Below are 14127 nucleotides of genomic sequence, written 5' to 3' on the forward strand. Positions count from 1 at the left end.
AATGAGACACATGACCTTTATTTTCTAACTGGGTTTCTGTTTTTTGTCTTTATGATATTTACTTATTTAGTTTGTAATAAAATGGTTTTGCAGTATCACTCAAGGCTATCAGTCAATGAAGAACAAAACATTTAGAGGGAACTGTTTGAAAAATTATTTATATTTTGTGCTATATATATATATATTTTTTTAAACTAGTTTAACTATTCTTTTTTATATGGTCAGCATAGACTTGTAAACCAGTACTGAAAGAAATGAGCAGTTTTAGTTGATACATTTATGTGGTGGAATGGAAAAAAATCTTTAGCTTCAGTAAAATTGGGTCTTAGAACCTCTTAATTAACTGTAGCTCTCTGTTGTGGCAGTATTAATACTTGAATAGCCTGCTGCTGGCTTTCCTGTTTAATTTCTTTTAGTTTTTCTGATCATTCCTGTATTTATTCAGTTCTCAGTTAAAAGAGCAATGTTCAGTTAAGCATGAAGATATTGTCAAGTTAACGATCGTTGAGGAAGATCGTTTCTTCTTTTGCTGGGTTTTTATTTGCTTCTCACATTAAAGCATTGCTTCCGTAAATAAATGGCTCTCTAAGTGGGGAAAAGGCAGCGCAATGGAGCAGCAAACAGTGATCACCTGTGATTTATGTTGGTGTAGAAAAAATGACACTCCTCCTGGATGACAGACAACAAACAGTATGAGCATGCATGAGGCTGTGCATGTGTCAGAGTCATGTCAAATGGGGGTGTGCTCAGTTGAGTAGAAATGAGAGCAAAAGCTAACATAATCCACCACGCACCCTCCCATACCTTTTCAAACTACTTTAAGTTCTTTAAAAGCTGCTGCCAGTGGTGTCTCTGCACTTCTTCATCACTTTGTCCTGGCTGTAAGAAATAATACCCACCCTGAAATAGAAATCTTACGATTTAAAAAAATAGTTAGAAGAGGAAATCTTTGAAGAGAAAAACATTTCTGTCCGGGCTTAGAGACTGGATCCATTCATCAGTGGAAAGCTCTCAGTGCAAAATGTTCCTGTATGTCCACATCTTGGTCCTGCTGCTCCTGGAGACAGCTCTTTCAAGCCCACTGACCACACCATCGAGAGGATGTCCCACCTGTAAGGAAAAGCTCTCCCAGAGTCAGCTGCCTGGAGATCTAAACGCCACTTCTCTGGCTCTTGGAGAGCCTTGTGGTGTCTACACTCTGAGCTGCTCTTACGGTCTGCGCTGTGACCCTCCAAAGGATGAACAGAGGCCCCTCCGTGCCCTGCTGGAGGGCAGAGGAGTCTGCAGTAATGCCAGCAGTGCCACTCCGACTAAGCAGGTCCCCAGTTTAGGTAAGAATTACACAATACTCTCTGTGCCTGAAAGCTGGCATGAATGAACGAGCGATTTTAGCTTTGGGTATGCAGTTGGATAGGAATCATAATAGATTTTTATGTGATCATTTAGTTACTTACTTTTGACAGTTGTAAACTAATGAATCACCTTTAATCACTCTCTTCTTTACTTAATTATGATATTGACATTTGAATGAAAATCTGAAATGAGACACATGACCTTTATTTTCTAACTGGGCTTCTGTTTTTGTCTTTATGATGTTTACTTATTTAGTTTGTAATAAAATGGTTTTCCAGTAGTTAAAATCCATTGGTTCTTTCAAGGCTATCACTCAATGAAGAACAAAACATATTGAGTGAACTGTTTGAAAAATTATTTATATTTTGTGCTGATTTGAATATATATTCACATAGAAATAACTGAACTGTGTTTGTTGTGTTTGTGTTTTTTTCATTTTTTTATCCTAGACCCAGTTCCTAATGGGAATCCAGAGGAGGTAATTGTCCTCTATATGTACACTGTATATAGCATTTAAGCTAAAGTTAATGTGAATTTTTTTTTCATGCAAATCTTCTTTGGTTTTCTGATTTGGTGTTTTTATATGGATTAATTATCTTGAAAACTAGACTTTAATCTTTTGGATAAACCTAATTAATACCAACTGAAGCCATTAATGTATAGCACATATGGTACTTCAATGAAATAGCACAAAACTGACAAGAAGTTAAGCATACCACATGTATCTGTCTCATCTTACAGGCTCCATGTCGGACACTGCTAACTACACTTATCAAAGGTCTTGATGCTCATTTATTTAAGTCCAATCATGACATCTACATGCCCAACTGTGACAAGCACGGGTTCTTCAGAAAGAAGCAGGTGAGTTTGCAGATGAGGAAATGACTGAACACTTAACAAGAAGAACAAAACATAGAAAAAGCAGATGCATTTGCTGCTCAGATTACGACCCTCACAGTCTGTCTGTTTGCACAGTGTTGGTCGTCCCGAGGTAAGCAGCGTGGGAGCTGTTGGTGTGTGGACAAGGACGGCATGCCCGTCTCAACAAACACCAAACAGAGGGGCAGGCTGAGTTGTTGAAGTGCATGAAGAAAGCTGAAGCTTCGCTGCCAATATGAGACTGACATGAAGGAGCACCAAGCAAAGACTACACAATCAGAACACAGCATCTCGTTGGTCATTTTAAGTTTTCTCTCCATCACAGAAATCTGTTTCACAGTCAGATGAAGCTTTGTCACCTTGCGCCCTCTGCTGAACAAGATCAAAATAAGTTGAATTGATTCTATCACAAATGCTTGTATTTGATGCGCATTAATATGTGGATTACAATTGTCACGGACACCAGTAAGAATGTCCTTGTAACAACTCACAGGGAATTAAGCAAATAAATAAACAAATATCATATTATATATATATATATATACATATATATTTATTTTAACAGGTACCAGTTTGGGTTATACATATTTAACTTATTGTAAGTCCATAAATATCTTAAACCATTAATCATGCTTAAGGAATGATACAATTTGAAAATGCAAAAGTATTTATTCAGCTCATTGTTGTTTACTTTTAAAATATGTTGTTAGTGTTTTTTAATGTTTCATATTTATTCATTTTCAGTATGCTCTCTCTTTTTTTTTTTTACTTTGACACCACTATATAACTGTGTTACTGTAACTGCTGCATACAATCCCCACATTTATTCCCCCACATGTAATCCTATTTATGATTTGTTTATGTCTATTTATGTCAGTATTGATCATAACGTCAGTGACAACCTGTAACAGCAGAGACCAGAGGTATCTCTAAGCATCTTAACCTGAAACGTGTTTATTTTTGCAAGACCGGTACTGATACAGTGTTACAAAAATGTCCTGAAGAGACTTATTTATTTGTGTATTTTATGAGCTGTTGTTACAAAAGGAAACTTTTTTTTTTTTAAAGTTTTATATTTCTACAATAAAATATTGTTCATTAAACAAATCCATGCCAAAAAAAAGTGTGCTGCCTCCAGCTTGTAAGCTCTCACTTGCTTTTGCGTGAAGGTTCCCAAAGCTTCTTTCGTTTCTAGGGTTTTACATATCAGGACATAATTGTAAAAATAAGAATAAAATCTGGTCCTTACCAGGTCTTAAAATGATGTAAATGCAACCTCACATGACAAACTTTTTAAACTACAGTTATAAATCAAGAAATCAAGTAAATTAGTTCTTGATGTTATCAGTCTCTTACACTGTTAGGGAGGAAGTCTGACCCATTCTTTGAAATATTGCCTCAGTTCATTGACATTCAAGGAAATACACCCGCTCCAGACTGGGAAGATTGGAAACTGTCCTGACTGTTTTCCACTCATAAATAGTCATTCTCACTGTGGAATGATGGACTCTTGATTGTTTGTAAAGTGGCCTTATAACCCCTCATAGATTGATGAGTAGAAAAAGCTGCTCCTCTGAGATCAGTTGCTCCACTGATGTCTTTCCTCCTTGGCATCGTGTTAACACACACCTGAATGTTGGTGTAGATTCTTAGTCATTTCAGACAGTCTATACCCACTTAATCCAATTCAGGGTCATAGGGGGGGCTGTCCCAGCACTCCTGACAGCTCACCAGTCCATCACAGGGCCACACTGAGACAAATGAGACAAACAACCATGAATACTCACACTCACTCCTGGGGACATTTCAGAGTCACCAATTAACTTAACATGTTTTTAGACTGTGGGAGGAAGGCGGACTACCTGGAGAGAGCCCATGTATACATGTGGAGAACAGTGGAAACTCCACAAATAAAGACTCCAAACAGTATTCAAACCTAAAACCCTCTTTCGGCGAGGCAACAGTGCTAACCACCACTGACTTTCAGCCATTCAGGTCATGCCCTGAGGCCAAGTTGACTTCTTCTTGGTTCTTGAAGATGTTTCACCTCTCATCCAAAAGGCTACGTCAGTTCTGAAGAAGAATATTATTCAAGCTTATTCAAGCTTATAAGACATATAGAGGGGCTCTGGCCTGCTGATGGGCAATTAACCGATTTCTAAAATGTTTATCAATTGATTTAATTTTGCAGCACCTGGCTGCTACTTATTCTCTTCATTTCTGTGGAAACAGTGAGGGTGGACTGGGTTTTTGTCATGATTCATGGCGGGAGGTGGAGGACCTAATCCTGGACTATTGCAGGTAGCAAAGACAAGTAGGAAAACCAAAGGCACTGCCAAGGCAAGAATAATCTACTACAAATGAAACAATTATAATCAACAAGGATTAAAGGGAAACAACGAGTGGACCAACCAACCAACGGACAGCATAACAACAAGAAACTGACTGAGAAAAAAAGAGGAGAAACACCCCAGAGAAACTAACAGAAGTTAACAAAAGATTAGGATTTATCAAAATAAAACAGGAAGTGAAATAGGAAAACTAAGAAACCAAAGGACGGAGTAAAACTAAATCACAAAAACCCATCTATCATGTTATTTTTGGCAGAATCTTTATTCAATAAATAATGACACAGAGTAATCCCTTTCGTGTTGTTGTTCATCCATGGTTGCATTCACTTAATCAGAGAATTTTTTTCTCTTAATCAAGTCCTGATATGTTGAAAGAGGGTGTACTTTCTTTTTCACTCGACTGTGGGTCTAGTCTGGCACTCACTGCTTCCTGTGAACATTATGAGTGATTCATCCTACCAAAACCATCTGGCATTCCATTTCTTTACACAAGAGCTGCAGAAGCGACAGTATTGAACCTTAGTGACAACAAAAACAGAAACACACGGCAACAAATTCCAGTGGAACAGCCCAAACAAGCATGATCTCACTTACATTTTGTAAAAAACTGGTGCTTGTATTGACCTATAATGGATTTTTTTTTAGTACTGTGGCCATACCTCATCTCTAAACCAAAACATTATGTTGCAAACAAAAAAGAGAAACAATCATTCGTTTGCAAGACTCAGAAATAAGAACTCATACAGAAAACTCTTGTATTTAATTTTTATATCAGACACGCAGTTTTATTTCACATTAAAAACCAAGCATCCAATTCATGAGATAAATAAAGGACATTCTGGTAGCTTTTTTTTTTAAATCAAGACAAACTGTAATACAGTTGCTGGTGTTGGGTTGCGTCATTCACTGTTCGACGCGCAACGACCAAAAGTCGCTGAAGGGGAACGCGCTGGTTCACAGCTGCTGCTGGGACACCACAAGGCGGACTTCAGCCTACTTTGCATAAACAGTACGTCACACTAAACAACAAGACTGCTGAGCAAGACTGAGGCAAGGGTAGCCGAGAAAGTGCGATGTCTTCTCCCAGTGCCACCTCTAGCCCACTGGGCACCCAGAAGTCCAAAAGGAAGACCAAGAAGAAACACTTCGTGCAGCAGAAAGTGGAGGTTTTCCGAGCCAGTGACCCCGTGCTGAGCGTGATGATGTGGGGAGTCAATCATTCGGTACATGTGGGCTGCAGAATGCGTTAGATGTGAGTTCATGTGGGCCTGAGTGTAAAAGTGTGCATTAACTATTTATCCATTGATCATGCGCAGATTAATGACCTGTGCCAGGTGCCTGTACCTGTCATGCTGCTTCCAGACGACTTCAAAGCCAGCACCAAGATCAAAGTCATCAACCACCTCTTCAACAAGTACTGTGCTCTGCTCAGCTCTTTGTGGGACCCGTCAACCTGTGTGAACTGCACAGATTTCTGTTGTGCTTTTATGCTTTACTTATCTGCACTTAACAGAAAGAACAGACCTTTTTTTTTTTTAAATTTATTTAATTTTTTACAGAGGAACGACGCTCCACTAAAACCGTCGCACCACCACAACATCATTATTTTCAATGGCTTATGCCTTATTGTGTATGCTGCAAAGTTGAACTCCAGTGAGGCATTTTAATGGATGAAAATCCAGACAAACAGAAGAAAGCTAAGATGACCCGTTTATCTGCGAACGTGATGGGTTTCTGGCATATGAAAAATAATGAGTATTAATGAAAGCAGCGCTTTACACAAAGTCTGCCGTGAGGTTCAGTTTTTACACGGGTTCAGTAAAACTGAGTGGCTTTCAGTAATCCCTTAATCCATTCAGGAATCCAGGTTGTGTAAAGATTTCATTGAGAGAGGTGGGAGGAATGGTGAAATATGTTTTCTCAAGCAGAAGTGTTCTTACTTTGGTTAGAATTTGCTGTAATGACTTAAAGTTGTTTTTAATGTTCATCGATCTGGAAGCAATTAAACAGCACAGATCCTGAAAATAATTCAGATAAATGATATCAGTAAACATATAGACGCTCTGCGATTAATGGGGCTAAAGAGAAAACAGATGCTTTATTATTTCATTAACTGAGTGGCTTTCTTCCTCAGAGAGAATCTTCCTGGACAGTTCAAATTCAAAGAGTACTGTCCACAGGTATTCAGAAACCTGCGAGAGCGCTTTGGCATTGAGGATCAAGATTACCAGGTATCAGTTCTCCCTAAGTAAGCCTATGATATGATAGAAATAAAAATGTAGACAGTACCTATCACTGTTTTATATAAGACAGAAGGATACAACAAAGGGAAACAGACTCTCACACACAGATGGCTTTGAGCATTTTCCTTTTGTGAAAGCCAGACACTTTTTATTGATCTCCTCCCTTCTACATTTGCATGTCTTTGTGTCATATTTGCATGTGCCAGGTGGTGCACAGAGTCGTCGTCCATTCCACGCTGCACACATTTGCTTAACACACAATTATGGGAAGGATGTTGTATGAGCCCTTTAAAGCATACGCTGATAAGTCACATTACTGAGGACCTGCAAGAGTAGTGCAAGAATTGTGTTAAAAACTAATTATGCATTAGTGCCGCAGTTGAACGAGGCTCCCGTTTCTGTCCCAAATATCCTTTTTGAGCAAAACGTTTGAATTTACATGCTAAATTTGGTCAGTGAACAGGTGTTAAAATGTAAATGCTTTCACTGGGAAGAGGTAGCTCACTTGTGCCGCATGTGGACTGTGCCTACGATGCCTTCACAGGTCTCTCTGGCCCGCAGCTCTCCAATCAAAGATGAGGAGGGGAAATGCGTGGGACCGCTGCTGACATCATATGACCGCACTTTAGTGGTAAAAGAAATTTCCAGTGAGGAGGTAGAAGAAATGCACAACATGCTCTCTGAGTATCACCAGGTAGGACCGACACAAGGTGGATTTTTTTTTAAACCTCTGTTGTTAGGTAGCAGGAGGTTTTTATGTCCTTTAAGAAACAATATTTCCCATTCCTGAATGGTTTCAAAATGTGTTCCTGTACTCACATATTTTCCCCTCTTTTTTCCTATTTTTGTTTCTTTTGTATTGTAGAAGAGAGTATGCACCCTTTTTAGAGTAACCCTGGTTGCCATGGCAAACACTACACTCACATCATCAAAGCTGAGAGATGAATAGAATTTCAAGCAGAGTTTTTCCTCCAGAAATATTGGCACACGACCATGGTTCAGTTTTTACATTTAAACTGGAGCTTTCAAAGAACAGTACCACAAATGGTTTTACGAATGTTTCCGGACCGATACCAATGTTAAAGACGAGATTAGGCTAATAGCTGATAGCCGATACCAATCGTTTTTGTCAGTTGCACTCCCTTTAAGGCTTTTAATGCCTTATAAGAAAATACTTAGCAATTTCAGAGTATTTCAGTCATTCATCACACTGTCATAAATGAGCTTAAATTCATACAAAAAGTTTTCAGAATACTTTAGTGTGTCAAATCATTGCCAACTTACTGATGTTTCAGTGCTTAAATGGCAGAGTGTGACACCAGGACAGCCACTGCCAGCGGTTGATGTTATCCTATCAACAAACTGAGTTGCGTCCGATACCGATGTTTGATCGATAAAGCTTCCGTAGCACACATCAAGAAAAGATACTGTTGTGTTGGTTCTTTTTTCTGTTTTTACTGATATTTTAAGGAAGAGAGATAATAAAGTAAATGTAGGTGCAGTTGTGCTGCCTTCCACAGTAAACTATTTGTTGCATGATGCAGCTCCATCCATGCAGATTTGAACTTGGCAGTGATTTGAGGGGACATGTTTCCAATGAGGGCAAAACAAACTGAAACGACAGCCAAAAGGCATTAGATGTATTGGCATAGGACGTGAATAGCCTTGAAATGACATGCTTCAAGCCATGATTCGTGTTGGTTAATGATACAGATAAGGCAAGGATTTGTTTAGGGGACAATTTTGGGGTCATTATGTGTGAGCCAATAGATTCACTTTTTCACAAATTGTGGCAAGACGGAGTTGATAGATCAATCAGATAATGTGAAACCACTGAAAGTATGTATATTGGATGTACGCTCTTGTGCCTCAATGTGTGGTCTACTAAGAATTTTGTAAGAGAAATCCCAGCCGCATGCCAGTTGAGGATCCTTAGGAAGACCATTCAACCCAACCGTAGACAGAGGGTCGCCTCATGCTGCTGTGATGTTTCCTTTTTCGCTCTTTTCCAGCTTATTGTGACCTGCCATGGCAGCACACTGCTTCCTCAGTTTTTGGCCATGTACAGGGTGACTGTGGAGAGTGAGGACACCTACCTGTTAGTGATGAGAAACATGTTCAGCCACAGACTGCACGTACACAGGAAGTATGACCTGAAGGTAAATCCTACAGAAGTGGTGTAACTAAAGAAAGATGTGGTCAGTCCAGTGTCATCATATTACACAGACTACTGACAATCACTGTTTTACATCGGTCTTGCTGTAACCACCTTTCCTCCATTTATCATATATGACACTGACCTCCAGGTCCTTGTAATTGATCATAATTAACCAACACAAGTTTTGGAGTATTTGCAAACACAGTTTTGCTTCTTTTTCTTTAGTTTGACTCAACAGTAATACTGACGGTCTTTCTCTTCCTCAGGGCTCCCTTCCGTCTCGTGAAGCAAGTTTTAAAGAAAGGGTAAGACCAGATTAGGGCATAAATTGTAACTATAAAGTATTATCAGTACAGCAGTTCTACAGGCCATTTACTAAAGGTAGCAACTTTATTAAAGTTGTGAGGAAGAATAAAGTTGTCAGCTTGAAAAGATGGATAACTGTTATCTCCACTTAGCAAAGAGATGATAAAGCGGATCATGCAAGGGTACCTTCAAGTTTTAATTGTGTTATTATCACAGTTGTGTCGCTTAAACAATGAGGGCCCAAATACGGAGTAAAGGCCCATTAGGCAGTAATGAAAAGGAAATATATTATTTGTTGATTTGTATAGTATTGATTTGTATATAATATAGTATTTGTTGACATACAGGAAGTTTGCTGTGATATGCGGCCTGAATTGCAAAAAGAAAAAAGGGTTTGTGTTGTCCAAGCTACATTATTGTATTTGATAAGCCACTAAAACACTGTTTGGTGTACAGGATTTTGAATTGTCTTAACATCCACCCCTTTAAGCCTGGACACTTATCAGAGACAGACCAGCCTGAATAGCTGATGTTCACCATGACTAATGAAGAATTCTGAAGATGATCAATGCCCATAAACCTCAAGACTGCAGTCTACATAGTCACTTTGTTAAAAAATGAAAGTCTTAAGCACCACCCAAGATACCAAGGAAAGCTCCCATTAAATGATAATCTGATACGTGTGTTTTTACAGGAGAACTAATTTAAAAATTCCTGTCTGACTTCTTTCATTAGATGAAAACCTTCATAAATGAAATTGGTAACGATTAAGGTGAAAAAGCAAGTTTCCAGTTTAGCCTTCAGTTCAAGGAGAAGTAGATCTTCTCAACTTGAAAGTGTAGTTTTCAAGCTGTTCCTCTTGGTTTGGCAGGCTATATCTCTGCCTGCAAACCAAGAATGCCTCTTTTTTTGCACTGTGAACACATTCATTCCAATGAGGGATTATTATTGTTTGGGACAAACAGGATTTTAAGATTAGATTTTCAGAAGAAAAAAAATGTCAAGAAAAATCACTCAGAAACAGGCTTTTCAAGTAACATCAAAAGCAGCCTGTGTGGCCCTCAGCGACGCTGACCTAGATATAAATGATCTGGTTGAATGGGTGAAGTCTGAATTGCTATAGAGCTGTGTGGACCTTTGATATTTCCACATCTTATTTGGAAAAACAAAATCTGGAGCAATAGTGTTTGATTTTTATGTTACTGAAAATAGAAGTGAGAGTTATGCTAAAATGAAAAAAATGCTAATGAATACTATCATTTTTAGGCTAAATGTAACTGAGTTGATCTTCGCTCTGTGCTTCCAGGTGAAAGAGCTGCCCACATACAAGGATGCGGACTTCATTAATAACATGCAAAAGGTTTATGTGGGTGAAGAGGAGAAGGAGAAGATGATGGACAAGCTCAACAGAGACATCGAGGTGGGTGCTGCTTGTGTTTGGAGTCAGGGTTTTCTTGACTTTTGTATCAACGTGTGCCACTGCAGTTTTTAGTACGTATGAGGATCATGGACTACAGCCTGCTGCTGGGTATCCATGATGTGGAGCGAGCCGAGAGGGAGGAGGAAGAGGAGGAGATGGAGTCTTCCTATGAGGAGGAAGAGGAGGGTGAAAATGGCCTGGCTGTTCCTCCGTGCTCTACCTCACCTGAAGGTATTGCAGGCTACATGAACTCCTTCAAATCCATGGGTCCTGGGGAATTTGACCCTTATGTGGACATGTACGCGATTCAGAGCGCTGTAGGTGAGTGCTGACAGCTGAGTTCTCTGGCAATTTTAAGTAGGTTACAGAAGCTCTGAGCTGTGACACACTTAAACGTCATCTCACACCGTGCTGTAAATATAAGATCCTACTGTATATGCAGATCAATGTTACTCAGCCAACGCTGTGAATCACACCCTTCTAGGTGCACCCCGGAGGGAGGTGTATTTTATGGGTCTGATTGACGTGCTGACGCAGTACGATACCAAGAAGAAAGCTGCTCACGCTGCCAGGGCTGTCAAACACGGGGTGAGCCATCAGTTTCCTTTGAAAGGATCAGTTAATGAGTGTTTTTCTGCCAACTAAAGAGTGACTTTCATGTTCTGTTCACTTGTGTGTTTTATAGGCAGGAGCTGAAATCTCAACAGTTCATCCCGAACAGTACGCCAAACGTTTCAGGGAGTTCATCACAAAGATCTTTGCCTAGTTCAAGGATCGGCGTTTGGTACATGATGAGTTTTACTGTGCAATAGTTACATTGTGACAAATCATCATCAAAAAGTGCTAAAGATTTATTGTTGAATTAATAATCTATATGGTTCTGCCCTTCATATTGTCCTGCACTGCAATATGACATTTACTTTAAGTGAAGAATTTAGATAAAGAGCTCAGTTTGATTAAATTCAGTTGAATTATTTATGCAGCGCCAAATCACAACAGTGTCATCTCAATGAAAATGTCTTCTTTGGAGCCAGTTTATGGTTGCTTTTTGTTTCTGTTCAACACTCCTGACTGTGGGTGGCAGCCAAACATAAATGATAAAGTCTGAAAAATAAATAATGTATTGGCCTGAGTGGGTGTTGATAAGAAAAGCATCTTCTCTCTCTTCTTGATATGTCCAGGATTCCTCCAGTGGCAATATCACTTGTAACAGCTTGAGTGAGAGTGTTCATGGCCTATTTTTAAATGCTGATTGCACTCCTCTTTATTTCAGACCTGCTGTAGATGTTCATTCTTTTGGGTGAATCTGCAGGTCTCAGCTAAGAACAACACATTGCTGAGCACTAATGGGAGATTTCTGCTGGTGCTATTTACATCTAATTGTTAATCAAGTGCAAATTTAACATCACTAACACATTTTCACGTAACATCACTGTCTGTGATGCGCAGCTCTACAAAACACAGATGGAATAAATGAAATGGTCTCAGCCACCATGACATCAGCCATGGGTTTGGGAATTTGGCTTCGAAAACATTTTGCTCTTTTGGATATTTTGAAGCCAGGGGTGACCTTATTGAGACAAGGACGGGGAGCTTGAGAGTGGTATTTGAAATTTGATTGGACAATAATGTGTCTGATATCTGTGTAATTATACATACTACTCAGCATCTAGCTGTGAATCACACACTACTGACTCATGGGAAACATTTATTGACTCGTCATTCCAAAGAGGAGTTGATGTTTTCTGAAAGGGAGAATATGAGGTTTTGGAGCCTGTGAGTGGTATTTCACTTTTAGACACTTGACAATAACACATACATTTGTCCTCTTGTCTAATCCATAGAGTTGTCAATGTAACACCTAACCCAAAGTGTTAGTGGTCAAACACTTGTGGACATCATCACATAAGAACTTGATTAAGTTGTATCCTTGTAAGGAATGGAGTAAAGGAAAACGTAATCATGCAGTTTTTGACCAGCAGCAGAAACTTGATCTTCTATGTAGAGTTCTTGTCAGAGACAGAATGATTCACTCCTTTACTCTCCTTACACTGTGAATTTTTATTATTCATGTATAAGTATGAGAAAGATACACTCTGCTCTTTTCTGAGCACAGCTGGTGCATGTACATGAGGAAACACAGGAGGAGAATGATATGTTTGACTGACTGTGGAGAAAAAAAAAACAGTCTTTCCCCTTAATGTGGTTCTCCATCTTAAATTTAATTATGCAAACAGACGCATATGTAACTTCTATTTCACATGGTCAAAGCTTCATCTGAGGCATCTTTGAGTAAATTTCACATCTACAAACAAACCCTATCTTGCTATAATTTCAGCCTTTTTTGCCCACATATTAGTACTAGTAGTGGGGAAAAAAAGGATTGTAAAGTCCCTCTTATGTAAAACGGTTAATACTACATTATAAAAATACTTTCAAAGGAAAAAGGGCTGTATTCTGTTTTACAAAGTAAGGAATGAGGGAGATGTATTATCAACTTAATGTTTTTACATTTACTTCCCTCGAGTAGGAGCTTTTATTTCTTTAATGAATAGCAACATCTTGTGTTTTACTTTTTGCGTCTTCTGTGAAAAATGATGCTCTATCGAGTGAATTCTGATTTGTGGTCAAATCTTCAGATTAGATTCAATTAGCATATCCCTTTTAACCAAAAAACCCCTAAATGAGATCTTGTTTCTTGAATACACCCTTTATGAGGCACAGCATGCTCTGATTGGTCAGCTCTTGGTCAAGAATAGTGGAGTGCAAGACAGCTGCTCATTCTTTGTTCTTGGTTTGGCAAATCAAGTGAATAGGTAGGCGTTATGCAAACGTGTTTTTATGGCCGTGAGGTAAAGGTTATCTTCCTATACCTCATGGCCATAAAAAAACGGCATTTTAGGTTGTTTGACTGCAGTCTTTTGGTTGGAGGAGCCTTGGAGTTTGGATTTTGATGATTTGTAACTCTGTACAAAAGGCTTTACAAGACACTGGGGGAAAGAGGAAAACCTAAAAAGTAGAGAGCTTTTTAGTCAGATATTTTAGCCTTTATTAATTCGCCATATTAACTTTTTGAATAACAGTATTTGAGAAAATCAATCTTATTGTTCAATGTAACTGAGTGATGTATAGATCTAACTGTACATGTGCTAATTTGAAATATATTCTCAGTGGGAAACCAGTAATTTTTGTCCTTATTTAGCCTCCTGTCTCGTCCCAGTACTCCTGGCACACATTCCTGGGACTCCTTTAAATTACCATTAAAATTTTACTTTTTTCTAACCGCTGAGTGGACATTCAGGGGCAGGCGAGTGTCATGGACATGAAACGTAAGTCAAAGTGAAATGAGGATATGGAAGAAAATCTGAGATTATTTTTTAACAACTTTCTTTATAACCAAATTAATACAATCAGAGG

At 38.9% G+C, this 14127-nt stretch overlaps 2 protein-coding genes across 3 annotated transcripts; both read left to right on the forward strand.

Moving 5' to 3' along the window:
- The first annotated feature begins 527 nt into the window (after positions 1–527).
- LOC140304181 (insulin-like growth factor-binding protein 6) lies at positions 528–2910 on the forward strand. The gene is made up of 4 exons (XM_072383167.1): positions 528–1331; positions 1803–1831; positions 2095–2214; positions 2329–2910. Exons 1-4 carry the CDS (start codon positions 1022–1024, stop codon positions 2431–2433), a joined length of 564 nt encoding a protein of 187 aa, XP_072239268.1. The 5' UTR covers positions 528–1021; the 3' UTR covers positions 2434–2910.
- A 2705-nt stretch (positions 2911–5615) lies between these two features.
- Positions 5616–11861, forward strand: LOC140303559 (phosphatidylinositol 5-phosphate 4-kinase type-2 gamma-like). 2 transcript variants are annotated; one of them, XM_072382359.1, is made up of 10 exons: positions 5616–5806; positions 5900–5997; positions 6718–6814; positions 7371–7520; positions 8839–8985; positions 9251–9289; positions 10597–10710; positions 10776–11031; positions 11195–11298; positions 11396–11861. In XM_072382359.1, exons 1-10 carry the CDS (start codon positions 5657–5659, stop codon positions 11474–11476), a joined length of 1236 nt encoding a protein of 411 aa, XP_072238460.1. In that variant the 5' UTR covers positions 5616–5656; the 3' UTR covers positions 11477–11861. The 2 variants fall into 2 exon arrangements, with proteins under 2 accessions (XP_072238460.1, XP_072238461.1); XM_072382360.1 differs by having other exon boundaries at positions 11248–11298; positions 11396–11486.
- The last annotated feature ends 2266 nt before the right edge of the window (positions 11862–14127 follow it).

This window comes from Leuresthes tenuis, unplaced genomic scaffold, assembly GCF_036924035.1.
Source record: "Leuresthes tenuis unplaced genomic scaffold, fLeuTen1.0.hap1 SCAF_3, whole genome shotgun sequence".
NCBI classification, from domain to species: Eukaryota; Metazoa; Chordata; class Actinopteri; order Atheriniformes; family Atherinopsidae; genus Leuresthes; species Leuresthes tenuis.

Excerpts from the sequence above, each read along its gene's own strand:
- LOC140304181 (XM_072383167.1), top strand. The coding sequence starts at position 1,022 with ATGTTCCTGTATGTCCACATCTTGGTCCTGCTGCTCCTGGAGACAGCT. Across the intron at positions 1,332-1,802 it reads TAAGCAGGTCCCCAGTTTAG|ACCCAGTTCCTAATGGGAAT; the intron begins GTAAGAATTACA and ends TTTTTATCCTAG. Across the intron at positions 2,215-2,328 it reads GGTTCTTCAGAAAGAAGCAG|TGTTGGTCGTCCCGAGGTAA; the intron begins GTGAGTTTGCAG and ends CTGTTTGCACAG.
- LOC140303559 (XM_072382359.1), top strand. The coding sequence starts at position 5,657 with ATGTCTTCTCCCAGTGCCACCTCTAGCCCACTGGGCACCCAGAAGTCC. Across the intron at positions 5,998-6,717 it reads ATCAACCACCTCTTCAACAA|AGAGAATCTTCCTGGACAGT; the intron begins GTACTGTGCTCT and ends TTTCTTCCTCAG. Across the intron at positions 7,521-8,838 it reads TGCTCTCTGAGTATCACCAG|CTTATTGTGACCTGCCATGG; the intron begins GTAGGACCGACA and ends GCTCTTTTCCAG.